Source organism: Bradysia coprophila, unplaced genomic scaffold, assembly GCF_014529535.1.
Source record: "Bradysia coprophila strain Holo2 unplaced genomic scaffold, BU_Bcop_v1 contig_24, whole genome shotgun sequence".
NCBI lineage: Eukaryota > Metazoa > Arthropoda > Insecta > Diptera > Sciaridae > Bradysia > Bradysia coprophila.
In genome coordinates this window covers 8,640,656-8,666,499 of record NW_023503501.1, presented here as the reverse complement: position 1 = coordinate 8,666,499, position 25,844 = coordinate 8,640,656, and the positions used below count along the sequence as shown (strand labels likewise).

The 25,844-nt window shown below is 36.8% G+C and overlaps 3 protein-coding genes across 3 annotated transcripts; 1 reads left to right on the top strand and 2 right to left on the bottom strand.

Moving 5' to 3' along the window:
* Window positions 1-2,669: 2,669 nt before the first annotated feature.
* On the bottom strand, window positions 2,670-12,625 carry LOC119078182 (peroxidase-like). The gene is made up of 12 exons (XM_037185656.1): window positions 12,499-12,625; window positions 10,776-10,875; window positions 10,521-10,720; window positions 10,183-10,466; window positions 9,913-10,118; window positions 4,855-4,891; window positions 4,113-4,238; window positions 3,861-4,055; window positions 3,512-3,798; window positions 3,110-3,431; window positions 2,989-3,039; window positions 2,670-2,911 (listed from the first exon to the last, which is right to left on the bottom strand). The coding sequence occupies exons 1-12, from the start codon at window positions 12,552-12,554 to the stop codon at window positions 2,748-2,750; spliced, it is 2,028 nt and encodes a 675-aa protein (XP_037041551.1). The 5' UTR covers window positions 12,555-12,625; the 3' UTR covers window positions 2,670-2,747.
* Window positions 12,626-16,376: 3,751 nt separating this feature from the next.
* LOC119078183 (zinc finger SWIM domain-containing protein 3-like) lies at window positions 16,377-19,408 on the top strand. Its single transcript, XM_037185657.1, has 4 exons — window positions 16,377-16,898; window positions 16,996-18,682; window positions 18,750-19,141; window positions 19,204-19,408. Exons 1-2 carry the CDS (start codon window positions 16,650-16,652, stop codon window positions 18,070-18,072), a joined length of 1,326 nt encoding a protein of 441 aa, XP_037041552.1. The 5' UTR covers window positions 16,377-16,649; the 3' UTR covers window positions 18,073-18,682; window positions 18,750-19,141; window positions 19,204-19,408.
* Window positions 19,409-19,701: 293 nt separating this feature from the next.
* LOC119078181 (peroxidase-like) lies at window positions 19,702-25,493 on the bottom strand. Its single transcript, XM_037185655.1, has 12 exons — window positions 25,228-25,493; window positions 23,246-23,345; window positions 22,976-23,190; window positions 22,636-22,916; window positions 22,363-22,571; window positions 21,853-21,889; window positions 21,600-21,725; window positions 20,895-21,089; window positions 20,546-20,832; window positions 20,148-20,466; window positions 20,037-20,087; window positions 19,702-19,952 (listed from the first exon to the last, which is right to left on the bottom strand). Exons 1-12 carry the CDS (start codon window positions 25,455-25,457, stop codon window positions 19,789-19,791), a joined length of 2,214 nt encoding a protein of 737 aa, XP_037041550.1. The 5' UTR covers window positions 25,458-25,493; the 3' UTR covers window positions 19,702-19,788.
* Window positions 25,494-25,844: the final 351 nt, after the last annotated feature.

The window sequence follows — 25,844 nt, the reverse complement described above, 5'->3', positions numbered from 1 at the left end:
GTGTCAAGTTGATGTTATTTGTAAAGAAAAGTCGTTTTCTCCAGAACTCACCTCGAATCACAGTGATTAGGAGAAATGTTGTAGGTTGTAGTGGCCTACTGGCCTACACAAACTTTCCGTGAATTTTGTAAAGACAAAAAAGTCAGTTTTTCGTAACTCAGAGTTTTTTCGTCGCCCCTAGCCACAGCTCTGCTACTAGCATGATGACTGAATAGACAAGTGTCAAATTTGGAGGCTTTAGTGATACCAGCTACCGCTTAGGATTGTTTCTATTGTATAGGTTTCTTACATCGTACGGTAAACCGACCGTCATCCACAGAAGCAAACCTAACCGCAACTTAAACAAAATTGATCGTTAAAACTTCAAAGTGAGGTTGTGTTTTCTTCTCTGTGGATGACGATTGCCATTTTGAACGGCCTTGGAAGAAACCTATGTTTTAACTCATACAACGAAAACAAGTCATCTATCTGTATAACAGGAACGCAATAACTACTGTGATTTCATCAGCCTTCGAATATTTTCTGTGTTCGTGCTAGTAGCTGTGCTGTGCCCAAGCTTAATTACTTTCTTAGTTTTTGAAACATATTACTTCCCTAAAGAAATATAATTTCTTTATGATTTAGCAGCACAATACCAAATTAACGAATGGCTGGGCATCACCACCTCATAGAAATATATTGCATGGCATCGCCACATTTACGAAACTTATAATCATAAATTACGCAGCTTTAGGGACTCCATCTTTTGAGGAAAATTAACTTAATGATGGTGTATGTCTCGGAATAGATAGATTGGTGGAAGAGCAGAACATACACTGTATGCATTTGAAAAGGTATCGGAATTCGTAAAATGTGTTGTTTGTTTTGGAGTAGGTAAATGAGATGGATTCAATACGGTTTACGATACATCACAGATACATTTAAATTTGACGGTCTGAAAAATTTCGATGAAGCAATGGGAAGCCGATATATAAAACGAATTACTATTGCACGCGGAGTCCTGATTTTATTCGACTTTAACTCCACGAAATGTCACAGCATTGAAGTTGGTTCTCAAATAAATAGAGCGCTGGCATCGCCAGTTTTATGATTAAATGTAATAGAATTACATTTTCATACACTTACTGCGAAAAGTTGTCATTCAAATAAGATTTGCTTATCTAGACAATTAAGTTGGATTTACAGTCATCCGTTTGGTCTCCGTTTTGCCTACGTGTACGTGACAGTAGAAATTTCAAACAATTTAGCACCATTAGTTTAAAAGCTTTTGTTAACGAATCCTCGACTCCTTAGTCGTAGTAGCAGTAGTATAACAATTGTAGTAGATGTAGATACTAGAAATGATACTAGATTTGTGTAATTTTACCAAAAATTGCCTTGTGACCCAGGGCCTATTTTACGGAAACATGTTTCTCAAGTTTTTGAAAGTTTCCAAAATGTTTCTTAAGGAAACTTTTCTAGAAACTTTAAGAAACTTTGAGAAACTTTAAGAAACTTTTCGGAAACATTTTGGAAACTTTCAAAAACTTGAGAAACATGTTTCCGTAAAATAGGCCCTGTTGTGACCATTGAACAACTATGAGTAATTTAACAAATATTTCACTAAAATTCAAAATTTGGTATGTGGCAACTCTATCTGTTATCCGGTTTTGCTGTAACTTGAAGGTCGTTAAAAAAAATTGAAACCACTTATAACTGTAACTTGCTTAAAGGAGACCCCCAGTAGATTGTGGATTGATGAGTTGTGAGTTGCTGCATCAGCATAATGTGGATGGTGTTTCTTCGAAAAGAGTGTTGGTAAAAAAGGATCTTGTAGTGATTATGGACGATTAATGATATTTTTCATGTGTCGGGGCCGAAAATGAGGGAGTTTCGATATTTTTCTCAGGTTTTCGACCCCTTACATGAAAATTTTTTTGAGTATCTGTTTTACACAAATAACTATTAATGAACACTTGGCTTTAGATGTTTGCGGTTACTGAACATGTCTCTCGTTAGAAGCCGACTGGGATATTAATGCCAGGCGATCAGGTTCGAAAATGTTTTATTACAAATTCATGATTTCAAAAAGAAAACGTCCAGCATATCATGCTAGACTGAACAAACTCAATCGGCTTTATCTTTGAAAACCATACAGCTGAATTTTTTTATAAAAATAATTTTGACAGACAGGCTTGTATGGAAATCCAACATAACAACGACAAAAAATTTGAATTTTCATACAAAATTCAAATTTTTAACGGTCAAAAATTATTTTTATAAAAAAATTCAGCTGTACATGTCGAAAATGATGAATTCATGCAGTAAAAACGGATTCATAGCCACGTTGATTCGTCATTGAGTCAGGAATCCGTCCAACCAGAAATACGAGGCAGGTTCTGGATTTCAAGCAGCCAATTTGTGGACCTATTTACTACCCACTGGGTTATTGATTATACGTCGTAGAAGGGCGAGGACCCACCATATAAAAGACAAATTTATGAAAACACGAGAAACTGCCAAGGAAATAACGAATTGGTTATACACTATTTAGGCCAGAGAGTACCCCTCGATGAAAGTGACAACAGTCATCCAAACAAAGCGTGTTGTAGTCTACAAACTATCCAACAATCAATATGCTGTGAAGTCATCCAATTTTTTAAATAATTATAAAGATGGAACTGCGTCAATTTGACTTTGAATGGCTCAGTACTTTATTGACATTTATCGATTCTTTAAAAAAAAAACAATCAAAAGCTCTGCCCATTCTAACGAAGTCCTCTCCACGCACTTAAGTCTATGCCCCGTTGACATGCGACCATCGGATTCCTGCTAGTTGGAAATTCGAAAGCACTGGCTGGTATTTGATCGAGACCGGTAACAGTGCATATAAAGTTAGCAAACGAAAATTTATAAATCGTACCAAGTTGGTCTGTAAAGGTGAAAGGGAAGGCACATCAATAAAAGGTGGGAAATATTTTGAAAAAACTTTTGTGTCCAAACACTCACTTCTTGTGAAGGGATAGGCTCCGCCGGATAGTGAATAAAAGAATCTATCGCCTGAAACATAAATTTAAACCGTTCGTAATTCTGCTAGATAAGAGACATAGAGACAACGACCGCATATTACCTGATATTGTTCGTTGATATTGTGATACCACCAGACATTTACCAACTGTTCCCAAATACGAATCACATTTTTCCTCTAACGCCACACCTGCAAAAGCGTCTACATCGTACACACTCTTATAGACGCTCCTCAAATCGGCAATAGCTTCTGCTGGCATTGTGACCTTGAAGTCGTCCCATGACCGTACCTTCTTTCCTGTACATTGTTCAAAGTAAACGTGAAACGGCTGCAGGCCCAGGTCACGTCCAACGAAAAGATCAGTTGAAATTAGATCGAGCCCAAGGTGGAATTTGTTGTCGTTGTTAAACATTTTGTTGCGAACCTGAAGCGGGAAAGTATTTTCATCCATTGACTGCAACAACAAGATGACTGGAAACATTTTCAAATTTCCATTATACTAACTGTAGGCGTGAAAGACGCATGGCCAGAAGGTGTGCTAAGCATGCCCCGAGTTAGGCTATCGTAATCGGTCTCCAAAGTCTTCAAGCCAACATCGTTATCATCTAGGTTGATGGTTCTGACGATTGTGTTATTACCATCGATGAAATGAACTTTATCGGCAAGATTTGAATGATACACTCTGAACACACAATGGCTAAACTCTGCAGTTGAGCTGGCATCAACCTTGTCATTGTATCTTCCCAGATAATTATTCCCTACTGGGCGAAAACGCCTGGTCTCTGCGTCACCTTCAAATTGACCGAAAATCAATTAATTAATCAATTAAAAGCGGGGAGTACAAATTACATACCGGAAAAAACGCGTAGCCAATCAATAACGTGATTTTGATAGCAAGCAATTACAATCCGTCTCGTTTCCTGGTAGAGTCTTTCATCATCCCATTTAGGATTTAAAACCTTTAATTGCGGTGCAACTACATTATGGAAGCGATGGTACATGGATTGTAAAAGGCCAAGGAAGAATATGGCAGTTGCTCTGAAGTCACCTACGGTATAACGAATCATTTTGATGTTTTCATCGTCCCGATGAACTAATAACTAACCGGTTAGGTAGCAGTCTTGATTAGGATCGTCGCAAGTTTCCGGTAACACTTTGTTTTTGTTATTTTTCAGTAGGCCGTCCTGGAACGTTCTTAGTTCACGGGCAATCTCCTCAGTATTTCCGTAAACTGGAATTGGGATGATTTGGGAAAGAAAAACAAAGAAAATTTGTCGATAAATCAAAATGTAAAATAAATTTTGGTTCTGTGACCTAAACAAAACTCAAATAAAGTTTTTGCCTGGTCAATGTTCCACAGTTATATTCAATCCACATCGTTCGACAATGTTGTTAACAACAGAAACGCAAAGTCAGTTGTCTCACTCACATGTACACGTGGGATGGAAGCAATGTAGAGAGTGACCACTAGTCTTGTGTCATGAACAGCATTATGGAACGAACAAAGTCCACAAAAAATAAAAACTGATCTTATGTTTAGTTTAGGCTTCTGGTCATAGAATGTTGTGATGAGAGAGAAGGACATATAATTTGGACCAGTTATTTTAACTTGCCTTGAGAAATACGTCAAAAATTTATATGTAAATGAGTAATGACAAGCACCCCAAGGCAAGTTAAAATAAACTGGTCTTCGAAACTCTCGCTCTGATCATAACAGACTATTAGACGAAATCAACAAAATGTAACGATTTTATTTCGGTAAGTAAGTTTATACGAATTTATATTTTAATTTACTGCATTTCTGCTATAATATGTTTTATAATTGTCAAGTAATTCGTTCTGCTCACCTGGGGACAAATCCAAGTAGTGCGAAACAAGATTTACCTGTATGAATAAACAAAGAATTAGAATGTAATGTAAAAACGCTGTTGGTAGAAGCTACGTCAAAAAGGACATTTATTGGAAGCCTAAGTAAAAGGTGCACGTGAAGCAAAAATGTACTGCTGATTTGATAGTTGGTGTTGATCAAAGTATATAAACACTGAAGGTAATGCAGACCCTCAGCGGATCAGAGAAATTACGGATCCAAACTTTCAGGTGAATTCATTTTCGTATGTTGTCCAACTTAGACTTGTGCAACATGAAGGCCCTAAATCCTTCCAATTCATAACTAAATACAACTTGACGCAAACGAATTTTATATGTGTGCAACATAACGCCGCGAAATCGTTCCAAATTCACCACTAGATGCAACTTGACGCAAACGAATTCAATACGTGTGCAACATGGCGGAGCTAAAATTCACATGAAAGTTTGGATCCGTGTGTAACCAAAGTATATAAACACTGAAGGTAACGCAAATCCGCAAGAACACACGGACCCTACTTTCGGGTGAATATAGTTTTTATAATGTTGGACACAAGTCAAATTTACTTTGTTAGGTTGCAACACATGCCAAAACTCAACACTTCCAACAACATTATCGCAACAAACGTCACGGATGCAACATAACAAATCTTATATTCTCCAGGAACTTGGGGTCCGCATTTCTTGCTATTACCTGAGGATTTGCGTTACCTTCAGTATGTACATTTACCTTGTGTGTAACTGTAAATTTGCATTACCTTCAGTGTTTATATACTTTGGATGTTGATAACAGTAGAGGATCCTATTTTTGAACGTTCTTCCAGCTACGGTAAAGAGTTCGATAGACGATAGTGGGATAAGTAGGAACTTGGAAATTGTGGATTGTGGGCTATAAAAAAAAGATTTGTTGGATAGAGCGAGCGAAGTCGAAAAGTCAACTATACATCCGAAATGGTTTCTACACACTGCTCCAAATGAAAATTTCTCTGTGAATCAGTATTAGTAGAAAGTCTCTAGTTCTCTGACCACAGCTATGAGAACGAGATGGTATATACATCTAAAAAGTTAATGTTAATTCTGTTTTACGAATCGAGATTTTCAAATTCACATTGGTCCACATTGAAAGATAACAGAAAAGTCCTAAGTCACTGCATCCTGGATAACAGCATTTGCTCCACTCGGGCTTTCTATAATTTTTCACCCGTCAAACTTCTCCCACTTAGGCCCCTGTTCCCACCCTGACAGGATAAAGTGACGTGTTGAGCGTTAATATCGCACTATGGCAAACGATGCCTGCTTAGAGGTGTGCACCGCCGATTTTACGCCGGCGCGCCGCCGATTTTTTGCTAAATTTTCGGCGCGCCGCCGCCGAAAAATAATAGCTCACGCCGCCGCCGCCGCCGATTGTATTTTCGTCGCGCCGAAATTTTGTACGTGTACTGCTTTCAACCATTTTAATGGGCGGTAATATAAAGTTAAATTGAAATATCTATACAAAAGTGTGTGCTTGAGTACAAGGTTTGAGCAAATGTTTATCTCTCTTAATTTATAAGTCAGGTTTCTTTATGCTGCTCAGCTAATACACTTATTACTCATAAATTTAGGTTTATCTAAATCTCTTATTTGCGAAAACCTTCTACTACGAACTCACTCCTACATAGAAGATGGACTAAAGACAACGGGAACGGTTATTGCATAAATCGAAAGATAATAGTAGTGAGTTTGCGTAAATGACATATAAATTATAAGTTGGAAATAACAAACCTGCAGAACATCTAGTATGCGATGATGTGACTTAAAATTTCCAACTTGTAAGTTGACTTATAGCTTATAGGTTATGAAGGATGGCTTACACGGTTTATCTTGCAAAAAAGCGGACGATGGATTCCAGGACATGATGAAGTTAATAAAATCTTTTCTCATGCTCAATCTGTTACAACCTCCGGGCATTTCTAGAGATGACGGTAAAAGACCGGACGTTGGGATTTTGTGCGATGTAACCATTAGATAAATTATATAAATCAATCATCCAAAAAATCTGGATCAATTGCAGATAATGCTGAAAGATTCAAGCATAATCATTACATACGTTTAAAAGAAAAAAAATTATTTACACCTATTGCTTTTGAATCACTAGGTTGCATGGGTCCCGAAACAAGTACATTAATTAAGAAATTTTGTTCATTAATGAGAAAAGCTTCTGGCGAACAACGCTCCATGGATTACCAAATACAAAAGATTTCTATTGCAATTCAACGGAGAAACGCTAGTTGCATTTTGTGGACTTTGGGGCGTAACAGAGTTGATGATTTTTATTTATTGTAAATACTTGTTTTTGAAAAGATCGTTTTTTACTGGTTGCGCTTTGCAGCCTTCTCGCTTATATGTCATTTACGCAAACTCACTAATCATTCGTGGATTCATTAAGTCATATGTTTTTAAAATAAAAGGTCAGTGATTGTACATTCAAAATATAAAAGGTGAGATATGTCTCGGTTGATTCCCCTTGTATAAGTTATTGATACTTTCAGATCGCAAGATAGTAAGAATTCAGTGTTCGTAAAAAGGATTGCGCACGCTTTTTCAAATGTTTTTGCATTATTTTCGAAAATTTAGATTTTTTGTAAATTTATCGGCGCGCCGATCGGCGCACCGCCGCCGACTATAAATTTCTCTCGGCGCGCCACCGCCGATCCCTTACCAGTCGGCGCACCGCCGCCGATTATTTTAAGATCGGCGCACACCTCTATGCCTGCTTAATGCTGGTCCGACATATTAAATCGTTTCTTATGTCGAAAAAAAGCGTTCTGCTCGATTCAAAACTTTTTTGATTGTTGACGATTGGATATGATTGGAGGGCAAGATTTTCCTAACTATTTTTTTTTTGTGTTTTGAACCGGTAAATACCGGTTTTAGTGTAAAACTTAAAAGTGAAATATCTCGGTCAAAAATTGAATATTTTTTTATGGTTGGACCAGAATCTGAAATTTTAGCTCAATACTTAAAATCGCTAGAACAATTTTTTTTTGGAGAATTTAAAGTTCAATGAGTTATCCTGGATTTCCTGAAGAGTGTACCGGAAAAACCTTTAACTTTGAACTCAATTTCCCTGGCCAGTACTAGATAAAATTTGACGTTAGGGGGCGCGTTGGAACTGGTGACTTTCAGATCTAGTTGGCCGAGCTTGTACGTATCAGAAGAACATGAGATATACCGTTATGAAGCACACCCTTTCCACAGACGTTTTTCTCTAAATAAAATGAGAAATTACCTGAACTTTTCGAATGTTTTTTGCACTCTCAGTGTCAATCTTGCTCCCAACGCTAGAACTCAAGGATAAAGTGAGCTTCAATCAGTTTTTTTTCGACCGCATTTTGCTTTTAAGGATGGTTGAAGCTCTCCAGAGGTCAGTTCCTAAAATCTCATCACTCCTCAGTGTCCATCTTGCTTCCAACGCAACTCAAGGATAAAGTGAGCTTCAATAAGATTTAACGTAAACATAAAATTTCACCAATTTTCCAACGCGGCCTAACGTCAAATTTTATTTAAAACTGGCCAGGGAAACTGAGTTCAAAGTTAGCGGTTTTTCCGGTACACTTTTCAGGGAACCCAAAATAACTCACTGAACTTTAAATTTTCAAAAAAAAAAAATGTTCTAGCGATTTTAGGTATTGAGCCAACCTTTTAGATTAAACATAAACATAGACATAGACATAAACAAATATTCAGTTTTGACCGAGATATTTCACGTTTAAGTTTTACACTAAAACCAGTTCTACCGGTTCAAAGCACCAAAAAAAAAAAAATAGTCAGGAAAGGCTGGCCTTCCAATCATATCCAATCGTCAAAAATCAAAAAAGTTCTGAATCGAGCAGGATGGCATAAGAACCCGGACTATAATCAATTTTGTCGTTCATTGAAAGGGTATTTGCTGACGCGACTTGATTTAAATTAACTGTGTTTCGTTCACGATCGAATAAAAGAGCTAGTCCTAACTTCTGTCTGTTTATTAAATTTAATGTGTGGATTTAAGCTTGCTATCATTACCTTACTAACTGTCTATGTTATCTAGTTCCCTTGTACCAACACTCTATCTAGCAAACAAACTACTTTTATTAAGGTGTATTCTTTTTGAATAAAATGTAGAATAGTGTTTGTAGAATATAAAGGAATTTGACACAGAGAGCTAATAGTTTTTTTGCTAAAGAGAGTATTGCTTGTACAAATTTTACCAATTTAACTGTTTATGTTTAACTGTTGTAGCTCCTTAGAACTGTAATGCATACTGGCGCATTTATTTTAACAAATTATTTGAAAATAAACAAAATTGAAATTATTTCCAAAATAACAATGAATTTTCATTGTTATGGCGTATACGGGCGTAGCGCTTTTCGGGCTGTACCGACAACCAAACCGTTAAGATTTGTCACGCGCGAACAGGCAGCAGCTAAAATACACTCAATAAATATAAGGATGCTAGCATTATCTTCATACTTGTCATGTGCATGTTGAGCGAATCATGAGAAAAATGTAACAGACCTTCTCATAGAAAATACAGTCACATTTTTCACATGATTCGCTTAACATGTGCATAGATAAAAGTCATTTTATTCGTTCCACAAAGATGGATTCATTCTCATTTATACTCGTGCACACATTTGAACTCGTTGCATGACAATTATTTATTGTTCGTCATTTTCAATGTTCGATTTGATCGTACAATGAAAATTAGAACAAAATGTGAAACACGAGTTTTCTAACTCACGACCCTCTATCTAAAAACGAATCGACATTCCATTTTTGCTTTGCAAATGCCAACGCACTTCAAGCATGAGTGGACAGTACTTTGCCACTTTGAAAAATCTGAAAAAAAAACTTTAATACATAAAAGTACTCTATTTGACAGCTGTCAATCGAAGCTCTTTTGTTTGAAGTGCGTTCCAGCCACATTCACGTTATTTTTTGACAAAAGATGACTCACTAATACGCCATAACTATGATAATCAAATGATCGTCAGTTCTATTCTGTGTTAACTTACTGCTTGAAATGAACCGACTCTGCAATCATTTGAGAATGTCGCTTGCGAACGAATGTAATTCATGCATCTAATATTGCAGTTCGGTGAAGCATCACTCAAAAACGGATCGTTTTCTGGATATTCTATTGCGTGACATCCAAATGGTTGTGGCGATAATGCCGCAGAGTAATCTTCATTACAGCAAGTTCTCGTTGGACCTCCTTCTTCTGTAAATTCAATAAAAGAGTTCGTTTAATGTTAGCCCTCCTAGTGCATCGTCGTCATTCGCACTTGACTGGTACATTTGTCTCATTCCATGATCGTGCGCCATTAATTGGCCAAACATAACGGACAACAGATTGGCCGGAAAATCGGGAGTACATTTGAACGGATCTTTATTGATTGCATTTGTTGCCACTCTTGCTCCAGGTAAGTCTGCCTGTCCTACGACGGACTTTCTTATTTCCGAAATACCATCGGCGAAATTGGCGGTTAGCAAATGACCGTATGGAGTGTACGATTTTCCCCACTTTGGATTTTTTAAGTTGTTCCAAGCTCCAGTGATGGTACGAAATCTGTTTTAAAGTTGAATATCGTACATTTCATCTCGTCAAATTAAAATGATTTACCGAGGATCTGTCGGAGGTTTTTCCATTGGCATTGTGCTACAACGTTTGTCAAGCGGTATGCAGGATGCGAGTCGATTCAGAGTGTTTCGTCCACCAATTGAAGAAAGGAGCTGCCCGGCCATTAAAAGCGTTGTAGTTCGATTAAAGTCGACGTCTGCATCTGGAGGTGTGGGTTGTTGTGCAAAGTAATTATTTCCGATCTAAAAATTAGATTTTCTTTGAAATGTTCTTCTAAAATGTAATTTAACGACAAACATCATCACTGCGCACGCGCTTTAGGTCACTATCATTTGCTCCTAGAAATTCCGAGTTTTGAACGGCTTTGTCGTAGGCGTGTTGAATAAATCGGCAATGGCTTAATTGAAAAACATTTTAAAATAATTAGATTTTTCCACAGTACTTACTTCGGCTGCTCTTCAGATTTTACTTGTTTGTACTGGTAGTAAAATCCTATAAGGACGTACGAGCAGTTCTGTTCTAGCTAAGCTAGCTAGACTAGCTAAAAAATCACTGACGTTCCCTGTATGCCATTAATAAAAATATCAAGTTTCATTTTTCTAAGACTTGAAACCGGCTGATTTTGACCTAAACTGAACCTGAAACAGTCAACCCAAAAAAGATTCTAATCGTGTTTGGGTCTCACATTAAAATTACTTTAGATTGATCTGATTTCCGTTGACCTAACGTGACCTGATCTAACCTCACTTGAGGTAAATATTAGTTAGAAATTTAAGACGAATCAATGTAACGCTAAATTGTAGAATAAATTGGTGCGAAATATAATGTACTTTCTGGAAAAAGTAGGACCATCGTTTTGGCTTTGTTCACGAAAATTGGCACAAAATTTTAACACCAAACTTTTTCCAAAAAGAATGCGAGTCCAAAATTATCATCAAAATAATAATAATATTCCCCCAAATGTAGGCAACAATTTAACCACGTCTAGATTCCTCTTAAATGGAAAATTTTACATAAAAATCAAGTATAACCTGAAAACCTGCCATTATTACTTAGATCGAAGCAGATTTCAGGTCAGGTTAAAAATAAACCCTTATCAAATAGTCTGGCTTCAGGTTGAAAACAACCTAACACGATTCCGAGCAACGCACTTCAAGCATGAGCACGAACACTCATTTTTCCAACGTCAAAAAGCCTCCAAATTTTCAAGGCCTATTTTGATTTCATAAGCCTCCGAATATTTCTTATTTTAATGCTAGAAGCAGAGCTGTGGTGGTACTCTAAATAGGGTACTGAAACTTGACAGTATGTCACACATTGTAAAACACTTGGCAGCTGTCGACCATGATCGCGTTAAGTGCGTTGTTATAAATAAATGTTATAAGTTAATGAAATCTATAAGTGATCGAGTGTGAACGATTTTTAAAGTAAAGACATTTATTTCACTACACCATCACTTTATTTACCAAGCTATGCATTCATTCGTTCTCTCTAGCAACCAAACTTCGTTTTAATGCAGTCAAAATACCACCTTACTTTGACAAATTTGACACTGACTTTTTTTTTGTAATGCCGCGCTTTTTCTAAGCAAAATCGGCATCACAGGAAAAACATAAATTTTAAATTTTATTTCGTTTTTGCACACCAAAATGACGGGAGCAACACCCAAAAAAGGACATCACGATCACAAATTATTCACTTTCGAACACCGAAATGGTGACAGGTGACGTAATATTTTCAACACAAAAAATAACATCGCTGTCGCTGCTCTTATTTCATTTAATTAATTTTTAAAAGTGTAAAATTTTCTATGACAGCTACACTGCACAGTTTTACCACCCTAATTTTCCTGGTTTGTTTGCTAGAGAGGGTATAGATGTTAGAGGTCTAACATCTAACGTTCACTAATTTTAAGTTTTCACATTTTATTTAAAATTTAAAATTTAAATTAAACTCATCACTTTCGCTTAGCCTTTAACTTTTTAAAATCATCATCATAGAAAAACAGGTAAAAACTTACAAAGACTGACCAATCGTTGCCCGAAATAAAATTGATAAAAATATGAATCGAATCATCGCAGCACTCTTTGAAAAGACCTCACCACTCGAATGGTTCAACGATGAATGATCGGGACACAGACTTTTTTCGCCACATTTCTCAATAATATTTTTTGCCTTTATCAAAGCTGTTAACGGTAGAGCCATTCTCATATCCGAAAGATTTTGTTATTTAGAATGATTTGTAGGTCAGTTAAATGTAGTTTTGAGACTGATAGTTAATAAATAATGGATCTAAGATCTTACTGACTGTGTCCAGTTTGTATTCGACATTCTAGTGGAGTCTATAGAAATAAGGTATTTTTTACCAGTAGAAGATGTTGCCAGCTTAAATCAACCTTCTAGTTGTTTCTGACGATTTATAGACTCAACCATTCGGTAGCACTCAATTCTAGCACAGACTTTGATGATAGTTAGATTTTTCTTTCAATGAATTTGACATTTTGAGTCGATTTTCTTCAACTTGACTCCAAAACACGTTTCGCAAAAATACTACCTTCTTCATACACTCGTTTTTATACATTTGGTTTCTTTTACGACGTAGTAAGCAATTAATATTTTCGTGAATTTTGAATGTTATGAGAGTCAGCGCACTATCAGCATGACTGATCGTAGTGACAGCTGTCAAACAAAGTACTATTTTTTATGGATTTTTTTACAGTGATCTGTTTGAACGAACAATGAACACATTACGCTGCCGTAGTGCCATTATCCTTTTTTTGTCCACGTTGTTCCACACATTTATATCTTATGACTCATAGTCTCATACACATATGTGAATGTGTGGAACCAAGTGAACTTATAAGAATAAGAGATTGATAATACGGCGGAATATTTGAGTGTTCATGATTGGATTAATTTTTGATAAATTCCAGTAAATTTCACCTAGAAAAAGTAACTCTTTCCCCAGTGAGGAAAACACTGCGCTTTTCAGATGTAACTTTTTGCGAAAATTCGGGTTTGTCCACAAAAAACCAAGAAAAACAAATGTTACAGTGTGACTTCTTTCTTTTAACCTCTACCACATGTGTGTAACAATTCCACCTTTATATGAATTTTGGTTTTATATAATGGACCAGCTGAAATGCAGTTTAAACGAAATAAGGCACTTGTTTCAAAGTTGCCGACTGTAACAAATAATCATAAAATAAATAAAAATTTTCGCTTCTGAATTCACCATTCGCAGAATGAGAGGAAATATGCCATTTTCTTAACGCATTTGAGAGGCCAATAATAGAATCTTCGCAGCGCACATACCTGAAAAATGATTTTACCTACAATCTATTAAATAAAATTGATTTGGTTCTGTTAGAAAACATATGTGTATTAAATTGAAATGGTTGTCATAATCAAAAACGTGTAACACAACACATTGAAATATTTGCTCATGATGTACGTAGATAACAAGCTTAAATGGAGGGAAATATTTGAAAAATCAACAAAGACCGTTTATAATCGAGTGGTTAAGAAAGCTGAATAAATAAAATAATAATCCGCCGGCGCTATTTGAAATACGCACAGGCAACACCTGTTTATAACTTGAAAAACATTAGTAGATCTGGATTTGCGAACGTCAATGTTCCGTAACTATTTGCGTCAAAAGCAAAATCTAAAAAATTTTCCTACATGATGTAGTCATCTGTAGAATGTAGCATGAATTACATTAAAATAGCAATTCAAAATTCCTCCAGCCATACAAGTCAGGTAAGCCCGAGGGTAAGCCAAGCATGTCTTAAAGCAATCCTGAAACTATGCAATTGACTTTCTAACGCAGCGTCATTTTAATTTTGGATTCATTTTTTCATCGAATCGTTTACTTGCAATTCAAATTTTAAGCACACTGACGGCGTGAATTAAACTCCTTAAACTCACGACAGAGTAAAGTTAACCAGGCAGGAGCGCTGATTTGACAAGGGACCTGAATAATCTAGCAGCCCAATATTTTTTGCGAACAAAATTTTTCAATTTATGTCAGTGTTCATTTCAGTTCATTTTCATACAGTGTATTAGGTCCCTTATTTGACGTTTCGAAAATGAACCGCTCCTGCCTGGTTTATTTTACTCTGCCGTGCTTTAACTCCATTAAAAATATTTGACAGATGTCTAAGCGCAATATTACTCATGGACTGGACATGCAGTCACTGGCATAATCTAGTTCAAAGTGTTTATATACATTCAAGGTGATGCAAACCCTCATCGGATCAGAGAAATTACGGATCCCCAGGTGAATTCATTTTTGTAATGTTGCAATCGTCATACGAAGGGTATGGAATCGAATTCACCTCACCACTATCTGAAACTTGACGCAAACGATCTCAACGACAAGATGAACGGCATTGCGGCTAATTGAATTTGTCAGTGAACGGCATTTTTATGTGGTAATTGGCTACATCAAATCGAGAACTTATACAATGACCTTAGGTGTTCCAGCTGGTAGTATCCTCGGACGTTGTTATTAATTGGTGTCAATCACATAACTGAGTGTGTGGCGCTTGCACTTCCAATTTTGTTCGCGGATGGTGTAAAATTACTGATGCAAGTTGGTTGATAAAATGTGAAGTCATCGAACGTAAACAGGAGGTTCGAGATATTGGTATTCCAGTGGATCCTTAATTCAATCTCATAGCGCATATGATACGGATAGTGAACGAATTATGATGTTGAAGCGGAATAGGTTTAAAGTAGAAATGAAAAAGAAACCTAATGACGTATGTCAACTGTTGAATGACGAAACTTATTATTTGTCCCACTGTTCGACCACTCGCCCATTATTAACTTATTATTTCCCCATTATTTACTTGCATTTCCCTTTATTCGCCCGAACGCTGTCCCATTATTCGCTAGTATTGTTTCCGCCTCGGTTTTTAATTGTTTAAACAGTTGAAGAAGCTAGACGCCCACGCGATGTAGTTGTAATGACCGTATAAAGTCGTCGGAGTAGTTTTCTTTGTATGTGTGGAATAGCTGAAAAACGCGAAGCAAATTCATGCTGAAATATAACTGCCTCTTACTGTAGCCTCTATGAGTAAAGCTACATCATTAATTTTGACTTAAACAGTTTAAACTTATCTTATTTTGACAGATGATTAATCCAACCAACGCACTTCAAGCATGAGTGGTACACCAAATAAAGTACTGAAACGGGCCAGTGTATCATAAAACACAAAACACTGTAAACATATTTTCATGTAAAATAGAGAATTTTTTGCAGCTGACTATGATCACTCATGCTTGAAGTGCATTGGTGCAACGTATAATTAAATTTATATGGCGAGTTTCATCACATGTCCGAAATCTATAATACTTTTCTAATAGAGTAACGTCCATGGAACTTTATCTGATCTACTATCTGGACCGAACTCAGAAGAATCCGAGTGTACTAAGCTTAGAGCTGTTTCGGTTGACGAAGTTTTGTTAGTCACTGGACAAAATTTAGTTTCTTTTATCAAGAAAAGAGAGTTATACAAAATAGGCTGCTGCTATTTGGACGCGCGTCCGAATAGTGAATTCCATTAGCATTGACTATTTGGACGCCGCGTCCGAATAGTGAATTCCATTAGCATTTACTATTTGGACGCCGCGTCCGAATAGTGAATTCCATTAGCATTGACTATTTGGACGCCGCGTCCGAATAGTGAATTCCATTAGCATTTACTATTTGGACGCCGCGTCCGAATAGTGAATTCCATTAGCATTGACTATTTGGACGCCGCGTCCGAATAGTGAATTCCATTAGTATTTACTATTTGGACGTGCGCCCGATTAGCCAGCCCTACTAGTACTGACTATTCGGACGGTCACAAAATGATGGAATAAAATTTCGCGCGCGCGAAAATTTTATTCCATCATTTTGTGACCGTCCGAATAGTCAGTACTAGTAGGGCTGGCTAATCTCTTCCATCATTTTGTGACCGTCCGAGGTGGCTAATCTCGTGCCTATTTAATTATTTAATTTGAATAATAAGAAAAGTGAACGTGACACATATACAGATATTCATACTTTTTATTGTAAACTCTGCATTGTTAGATTCTTTAGAAATCTATTTTGTGCGGTTTGTGCATGTCATTCACAATTTATGTAGCCATATTGGAAACAGTTACATTTCTACAATAATGGCATTTGTTGTTAATCAAGAATTTAACAGTTTCGGAGAACTATTGCAAGTGAAAGAAGCGTATGAATGTGCTAATAATGTTGTTTTAGTCCGTCGCGATACACATTTGTTAAAAGGTGAAGGCGAAATAGTGAGGAAACTCATTTACAGTCGACTATCTTTGCAATGTAAAGCTGGAAGAGAACGTCCTTCTGAGAGCAAGGGGGTGCGAAAGTCATCAACATTTAAGAAAAACTGTCCTATGAGGGTGAGTTTCATGAACTTATATTCAATTTACGAACAAAAACCCGCCCAACAAATAGATTACATGATTGTATCGACAAAATTTTCATTCATTCGCACAGATCAATATCGTTTTCAAAGGAGATAAACTGAAAGTGACAAGTATGAATGAAGTCCACGAAAACCACCAATTAAATCAGCAAACATTCCTACACTATCCCGAGAACGTCCGCTTGTCCAAAGAAGAAATAAATTTAGCTTCAACGTCACTTGAGGCTAATGGCAAGAAATTCAAAATTAAGAATCAACTGATGGAAGAGAGAAAAAAACATGGCAATCAAGCACCGATTTTATTAAAATCAATACATAACTTGCAGACCGCAAAACGCATCGATAAGGAAAAGGTTATTCCTGGAGAAAGTGAGCTTGAAAAGTTGTTGTGTAGCATGCTGAAAGTTCCCGGTGCAAATGTTCGTGTGCTTAGAGACGAAAACGATGAACTCGTGTGCATATTTTTTCAAGACACAAGAATGGCATCGATATTTGATAAATATCCAGAGTTAGTGCTGTATGATGCAACATACAAAATGAACGAGCGTGAAATGCCTTTATTTGTTCAATCCGTTGTTGATGCTAATGGAACAACTGAAATCGTAGCGCTTGCCATCTGCAAAAGCGAATCACGAGTCGTAATAGAATTCGTATTAGATAGTTTCAAAGAGATAAATCCGAACTGGACAAAAATTAAGTGCGTCATCGGAGACAAGGATTTCGCCGATCGAATTGTTTACAAAGAAAAGTTCATTGGTGTTGCGTTGCAAATTTGCTTGTTCCACGTTCTGAGGACATTCAATCGTGAAATAAGTGCAAAGAGAGGCATAACGAAAGATGAAAGGCAGAAAGCGTTGGAAATTTTACAACGGTTATGTTATGCGAGTTCTTACGACTATTACGACGAACAATATGAGAAACTGTGTCAACTTAACATCGAAAGTGTTACGGAATCCTACAACACGAATTGGCATAGTATAAAGGACGAGTGGACATTGTGTGGTCTGAACCAGTATGCAAACTTCTTAAACAATACGAATAACAGAAGTGAGAGCATGAACCATAAAATCAAAACCGTTGGAACTCGTAATTCAAATCTGTTGACATTTTTTGAAAATGTTTCAACTTCAGTGTCAGTGTTAGCGTGAGAAAAGGACATTAAAGTATTGCGACAAGACATGCGTGTTGAACGAATCAGGTTCCAGGATGCGAATCTATTGAATTATCACCAATTCTTAACACCATTCGTATTTTCAAAAATACAATTGGAGTTCGGCCAGATGGAAATTGTGAATTTTACCTCTTGTGACACCGACTCTGGAATAACCATCTCAGGACGTACAGTAACAAGCTCAAAATGTTCCTGTAAATTTCATTTGAGCATGGTTTTGCCATGTCGCCATATATTGCGTTTTCGCAAAGAAATTGGAATGGAATTGTTTGCTCCCGAATTATGTGCGCCAAGGTGGACTGCTCAGTATTACAATGCATCTCATCCAGCGCTACAAATGAACATACACATTCCCGTAACAGTTCCCATTTACGTCCAAAAAGTTCGTATACCTGAAGAGAAAGATAGATACAGGGCCGCTGCGTCCATCACAAAGGAAATTAACACTTTGGTTTCGACAATGGCAACCGGCCAATATACTTTTTTTCTGGAAAAGTTGAAAAACTTTAAAAATCAAATTCACACTCCTATCACCGATCATTTCATTGGTATTGATGAAGAAAATGGTGCTTCACCATCATTTCAGGGTAAGTTCATACAGATCAACAAAAGATGTGTACATTATGATTAAATTACAAAATACTATCAATTTAGGTGTCGTAAATTCCGCCAGCAATGGTCAAATCGATCAGTCGAATGTAGCGCTTGATGCGTTGGATTTATCTGTTCCAAGGAATTGTAACACCGGTGAAATGATTTTGCCCATTCTCGAATCGAATAGAGTTGCCACAACACGGTCAGCTGATGGTTCGGCTACCATACCAGCAAATGGACCGTCTCATATGGAAATCGATTGCCCTTCTCAAGTAGCAGTAAATGCGATATCGGATTCACGATTTGACGCAAATGAGTCTCGATTGGTTATTGTCGGTCCAACATCAAAAGACATACAGAAGATAAAATTACCACACAAGAATGCTTCAATTGGACGACCGAAGGGATCATCGACAACAAGCGTCATTGGCACGAAACGAAAGAAGCTTAAGGTAAATTTTAAGTAAAAATATTTGAAATCCACTTAATAAATTGAAAAAATATGAAAATGTAGACGAACCCCGGTGACTCATCCCCGAATGGACCTACAAACCTACCCAAAAGATCCGATCGAATAAGAAATTCAAGAGAAAAAATGTCTGAAATGCGTAGAGGAGAAACAAAGAATAAGACGAGCAAGAAGCAATAAGTTTATTTTTTGCATTGTGATAAGATGTAGACATTATACCTAAATAAGATTTTGATTTTCTTTTAATTAAGTTTGAAGTTTGAAGTTTATATATATTTGCAGCGTCCAAATAGTCAATACTTGTGAAATTGACTATTCGGGCGCGCGTCCAAATAGTCAATACTAGTGAAATACACTATTCGGACGCGCGCCCGAATAGTCAATTCTAGTGAAATTGACTATTCGGACGCGCGTCCGAATAGTCAATCTTAATGACATTCACTATTCGGCCGCGCGTCCGAATAGTCACACCGTACAAAATACAGAGCTAACTTCCAGGTAAAATAAAGTTTTGTACCACCGGTCGATTACAAAGGAGTAGCTTAATTGAAATTTATTGAATTAACTCTTTATTACATTTAAATCAAATTAAAAAAAAACACGAAAATAATTCAATATTTTTCTAATATTCTAACTAAGTCCTCTCCACGCACTTAAGTCTATGCCCCGTTGACATGCGACCATCGGATTTTTGATAGTTGGAAATTCGAAAGCACTGGCTGGTACTTTCTCGAGTTCAGTAACAGTACATATAAGGTTTGCAAACGAAAATTTATAAATCGTATCAAGTTGGTCTGTAAATGAGAAGGCACATCAATAAAAGACAGGAAATATTTTGAATTAAAATAGAAAAAAAAAATTTTTGTCCAAACACTCACTTCTTGTAAAGGGATAGGCTCCGCCAGATAGTGAATAAAAGAATCTATCGCCTGAAACATAGATTAAAACCGTTTGTAATTCTGCTGGATAAGAGACAACCACCGCATTACCTGATATTGTTCGTTCATATTGTTTTACCACCAGACATTTACCAACAGTTCCCAAATACGAACCACATTTTTCCTCCAACGCTAGACCTGCAAAAGCGTCTACATCAAACACACTTTTGTATACGTTCTTCAAATCTGCAAGAGCTTTTGCGGGTAATGTATTTAAGTCGTCCCACGACGTAACCTTCTTTCCTGTACATTGTTCAAAGTAAACGTAGAACGGTTGCAAGCCGAGGTCGCGTCCAATCAAAAGATCAGTCGAAATTAGATCGAGCCCAAGATGACATTCGTTGTCGTTGTTAAACATTTTGTTGCGAACCTAAAGTGGAAGAATAGTCTCATCCGTTGACTGCAATAACAAGATGACTGAAACTTTTCCAAGTTTCCACTATACTAACTGTAGGCGTAAAAGATGCATGGCCAGCACCAGTACCAAACATTCCCTGAGCGATGACATTGTAGTGAGTCTCCAAAGGTTTCAAGCCGACATCGTTATCTTCAAGGTTGATGGTTTTGATGATTGTGTTATTAGCATCCATAAAATGAACTTTATCGGCAAGATTTGAATGATACACTCTGAACACACAATGGCTAAACTCTACCGTTGAGCTGGCATCAACCTTCTCATTGTATCTTCCCACATAATTATTTCCGACTGGACGAAACTTCATGGTCTCGTTCTTACCTTCAATTTAAATATAAGTCAGTTAATGATGACGGAACGGTTCGAGAGATCATTAAACATACCGGCAAAAACGCGTAGCCAATCAATAGCGTGATTTTGATAACAAGCAATTACAATCCGTCTCGTTTCCTGGTAGAGTCGTTCATCATCCCATTTAGGATATAGAGTATTTAATTGCGGTGCAACTACATTATGGAAGCGATGGTACATTGATTGTAAAATGCCAAGAAAATACATAGCAGTTCCTCTGAAGTCACCTAACACCGAATCATTCATTGTCATGTTGTCATAACATCGATATAATAAAACGAAGGTTCTGAAAGACCAAGTTAAGCACTAACGAAGGCGGTGAGATGCAAATTTTGACAAATAGACAAATTTCGACGAAATTATTTCGTTAAACACACTCATTGCAGATTATTGAAGAAAACTTAAAAAAATAGGTTTCTTCCATCGTACGGTAAAAACGATTTTTGACAGGCCGTAAACAACCGAGCGTCATCCACAGAAGCAATCATAACCGCAACTTAAACAAATTTGTTTGTTAAAACTTCAAAGTGAGGTTGTGTTGGCTTCTCTGTGGATGACGATTGATATTTTGAACGGCCTTGGAAGAAACCTATATATTTTTATCAAATTGACATTTTACATAATCTGTAATGAGTGTGTTTAACGAAATTTGCCTATTTGTCAAAATTAGCGTCTTACCGCCTTCGTAAGTGTCTCAACCTGGTCTTCAAGAACCTTGGATAAAACTAATGACTAACCGGTAAGGTAGCAATCTATGGTAGGATCGTCGCAAGTTTCCGGCAACACTTTGTTTTTATTGTTTTTCAGTAGGCCATATTTAAAGGTTCTTAACTCACTGGCAATCTCCTCAGTATTTCCATAAACTTGAAAACGGAAAAAGTTTTGTTTAGAAAATTAATTCGAAAAATTAGTGGATCCAGGCTCCGAAGTCTTTCTTCCTTCTTGTTAAATTTCGGATAATTTTAAATTTTGTTGTCATTTTCTACTCACCTGGAGACAAATCCAAGTAATGAGAAACCTGATTTACCTGTATGAATAAAGAAAGAGATAAAATCAGTATGACGGCAGGTTAGGAGCAGTTCATGTTTCAGAAGTTAAATTAGGGTACAAGCAGTTTGTTAACGTTATGTTGCCCTCGATATGTGGGTAAGTACAACAGAATGCTTAAGTGCAGAGTTTCATTCCACATCCACTTTTTAATTAGATTAAGTGCTTATTGCTACGGAAGTGAACGGGCTCCAGTCGTGACGCAACGAGTGGTACTCTAAATAGAGTTCTGAAACTGGACATTGTAGCAACCAAAGTTTGGCACTGTTAAGAGTTTGTACACATTTTTTATATAAAATAGTCCTCTATTTGGCAGCAGCTACCACTCGAAGCATTTTTGCTTGACGGTGTAAAGATGAACCACTCTACCATCCATACCTGATTTTTTTTAGGTGTGCGATAGAGAAAACTAAACACCATAACTAAATAACGATCAATCATCATTTCACTTACTGCTTGTAATGAATCAAGATTGCAATCATTTGAGAATGTCGCTTGCGAACGAATGTAATTCATGCATCCAATGTTGTTGCAGTTTTCCGAAGCCACCTTCAAAAACGGATCGTTTTCTGGATAATCTATTGCGTGACATGCAAATGGTTGTGGCGATAATGCCGCAGAGTAATCTTCATTACAGCAAGTTCTGGTTGGACCTCCGTCTACTGTAAATTCAATAAAAGAGTTCGTTAAATGTTAGCCCACCTGGTGTATCGTCGTCATTCGCACTTGACTGGTACATTTGTCTCATTCCATGATCGTGTGCCATTAATTGGCCAAACATAACTGAACCAAAATTGGCCGGGAATTCGGGAGTACATGTGAATGGATCATTATCGATTGCATTTGTTGCCACTCTTGCCCCAGGTAAATCTTCCCCTGTGACGGACTTTCTCATTTCCCAAATACCGTCGGCGAAATTGGTGGGTCGTAAATGGCCATATGGAGTGAACGATTTTCCCCACTTTGGATTTTTTAAGTTGTTCCAAGCTCCAGTGATGGTACGAAATCTGTTTCAATGTCATGAGGTTAGCCATAACCTCTGTTATAAATTTTCAAAATGGTTTACCGTTTATCTTTTGGGAGTTTTTCAATTGGTATTGTGCTGCACCGTTTCTCATTAGGTATGCAAGATGATAGTCGCTTGAGAGTATCGCGTCTGCATTTTCCTTCTTCACTATTTGCACAGTATATCTGCTCAGCCATTAAAAGTGTTGTAGTACGATTAAAGTCGATGGCTGCAGCTGCAGGAGTAGGGTTTTGTATGAAGAAATTATTTCCGATCTAAAATTCGGATCTTCTTTTAAAAGTTCTTTGAAAATTTAATTTATTGACAGACATCATGACGTTGAACCAGCTTTACAGTACTTTCGGTTTCTGCCAGAAATTGAGACTTTTGAGCGGCCTGGTTGTAATTACGTTGCATAAGTCGGCATTGGCTTTGTTGAAATAAATTTTAATTTTTACGTGCGTCTGAATATTACAACTGTTTAACAATGTAACTAATATGCTAATTACAATATTGAAGACAAAGAGTTCGAATGTTAGGTTTGGCCAATACTCTCTCTAGCAAACAAACTCTCACTTCTCTCTGTTAAATTCACACATTATTTTTTTGTATTCTATAAACGCTATTCTACATTTTGACTGACTACGTTGTAATTGACATGCAAATTTCACCACCTTAATAAAAGTACTTTGTTTGCTAGAGATGGTATTGGTTTGGCTTAATATCTTATCATTACAATGCTCGGTTCAATTAAGGGGAAGAGTTGGCATGGTAAGTAGTTCTAGCTTCCAAACAGAAACCCCGACCTCAATCCCCCTGAGATGTATAGGATTTTTATCTTATCACTCATTTGCGTAGCAGTTTATGTGAAAGAGAAAGGTCGATATTATCGACTCGATAAATACAACCACATGATCAACTGATATCGTCACTCATCCGTAGATGGCGCTCATCCCGCAAAATTGCATATTCTATTGTTCACTTGCTCTACCGTATTTAGATTAAAACTAAAATAATTCTATTTCATTCACTGACTTTAACTTTTGGGGGTTGGTTAATCCGGTCAAAACTGTGAAGTTTTATTCCTAACGACAGATTTTGATCGAGAAGAATTAGCTTGTCAGTGATAGTTGTCATTAGGGATGACAATTAGTTTGGGATTTAACATTTACAGTCGGTTCATTCTAAAATAAACGCATTTAACAGATTTTTAAAAGCTTCAAAAGTCATTGATGTTTCCAGTCAATTCACGTCGTAAGTGCGGTCGAAATTCAAAATCTTTCTCACGCAAGTCTTTCTAACGCAGCGTCATTTTCATACAAGGAACCGTTGAAATGTATTTTTGGTTCAATTTTTCATCGAATCGTTCACTTAAAATTCAAATTTTAGGCACACTTACGGCGTGAATTAAGTGTTTCCAGTCTATGATATGTTGGCACAAAATTTAAACATGTCTCAACGAACTCTCAAAACTCCTTAAATTTTGGACTTTGTTGGACCATATCACTTTTGTTTATATTAACAAGTTATTGTATACTTATTTTCTATACCGACGCGGCGCTGCAAGTGTGAATGAAGTATCGTTTTATCACTCAAATTTCACTTTTATCACTCTTTTTGAACCTTTAAACTAAAAGTAAAATAAACGTAAAACCAACCACACTTCTAACCATTCGGCTATTTATATTACTTTGATTCGCAGTGAGCAGGTTACCTGATCATCTTCAAGTAAGTTTGCTTAATTTATTTTTGGGTATTGCTTTAATAGTTCACTTTTCGCAGCTGGTTGCATAAAACGTTATATGCGACACATTGTGAAATTCGTTTCTTTTTGGCACACGACGACGTGATATTTTAGTTGCAAAATCAATCCGATTTCGCCACTTGTTGCATAAATGCTACTACTTCGATAAACATTGTGCGCGTGTACAAGAAAAACCCCTTAATGCAAAACTGCCCTTTTTATGAGTTCAATAAAAGTTGGAAAATTTAAAAAACAAATTGAATCGAAATCGAGTGTCCTTCCTGATGTCTCAATAGGAACGGAACGGAACCTTTATATTAGCATATCCTCTGCAAATAGAACACTTTAAATGATAGAGTTCGAAAAATATCAGTTACAATACATTAGAAACAATAAAAAGAGAAAGCAGCCGGACAGTTCGATTCGAATTTGGGATCACTTTATTAACTTTAAATCACCTTTCACTCATATTCATTTTTGAAGCTGAGCAGGGTGGCAATCTTTATCGAAGAGAAGCAAATTTTCAACACCAATATCGATTAAATATAAAATAAAAATAGAAACTTACTTAGCCATGTGATTCGGCTTGTCACCGTGGCTGTGAGCGCGGCTGTTAGAGTGGCTAGAGCTGCTGTGAGAGTGGATGTGAGAGTGGATGTGAGAGCTGCTGCGAGAGCTGCTGTGAGAGCTGCTGTGAGAGCTGCTGCGAGACTCGCTGTGGATGCGAACGTTTCTGTGAGCGTGGTTTTGAGCAGTCGTTGCCCGAAGAAAGAGTGACAAAAAAATGAGCCAGATCATCGCAACACTCCTTGAAAGATCTCACGCTTCGTACTATTCAACTGTAAATGATATAGACACAGACATTCTTTGCAACTTTTATATCAAAATATTTGTTTTTCCATACCAAAATTTTCATAACAGTAGAGTAATTCTCATATCCATATGAATTAGCTTTGTATGACTTAACGGTATCACATTGAAACGAAAATTCAAAATGATTTTGAGAACGTAATTCTGGAATGTTTATGTCATTTTCTAATGAACGTTCTTACAGTGAAACCAAACCTAAGCGGCGGTGATTTGGTGAAAAGCATACATTTAGGCGGTTTTTAAATCCTGGATTTTAGTTTACTTTTGATGATATCTTTCCATCAGAATCCTTTTTGAAAAATCCTCTGAAAAACG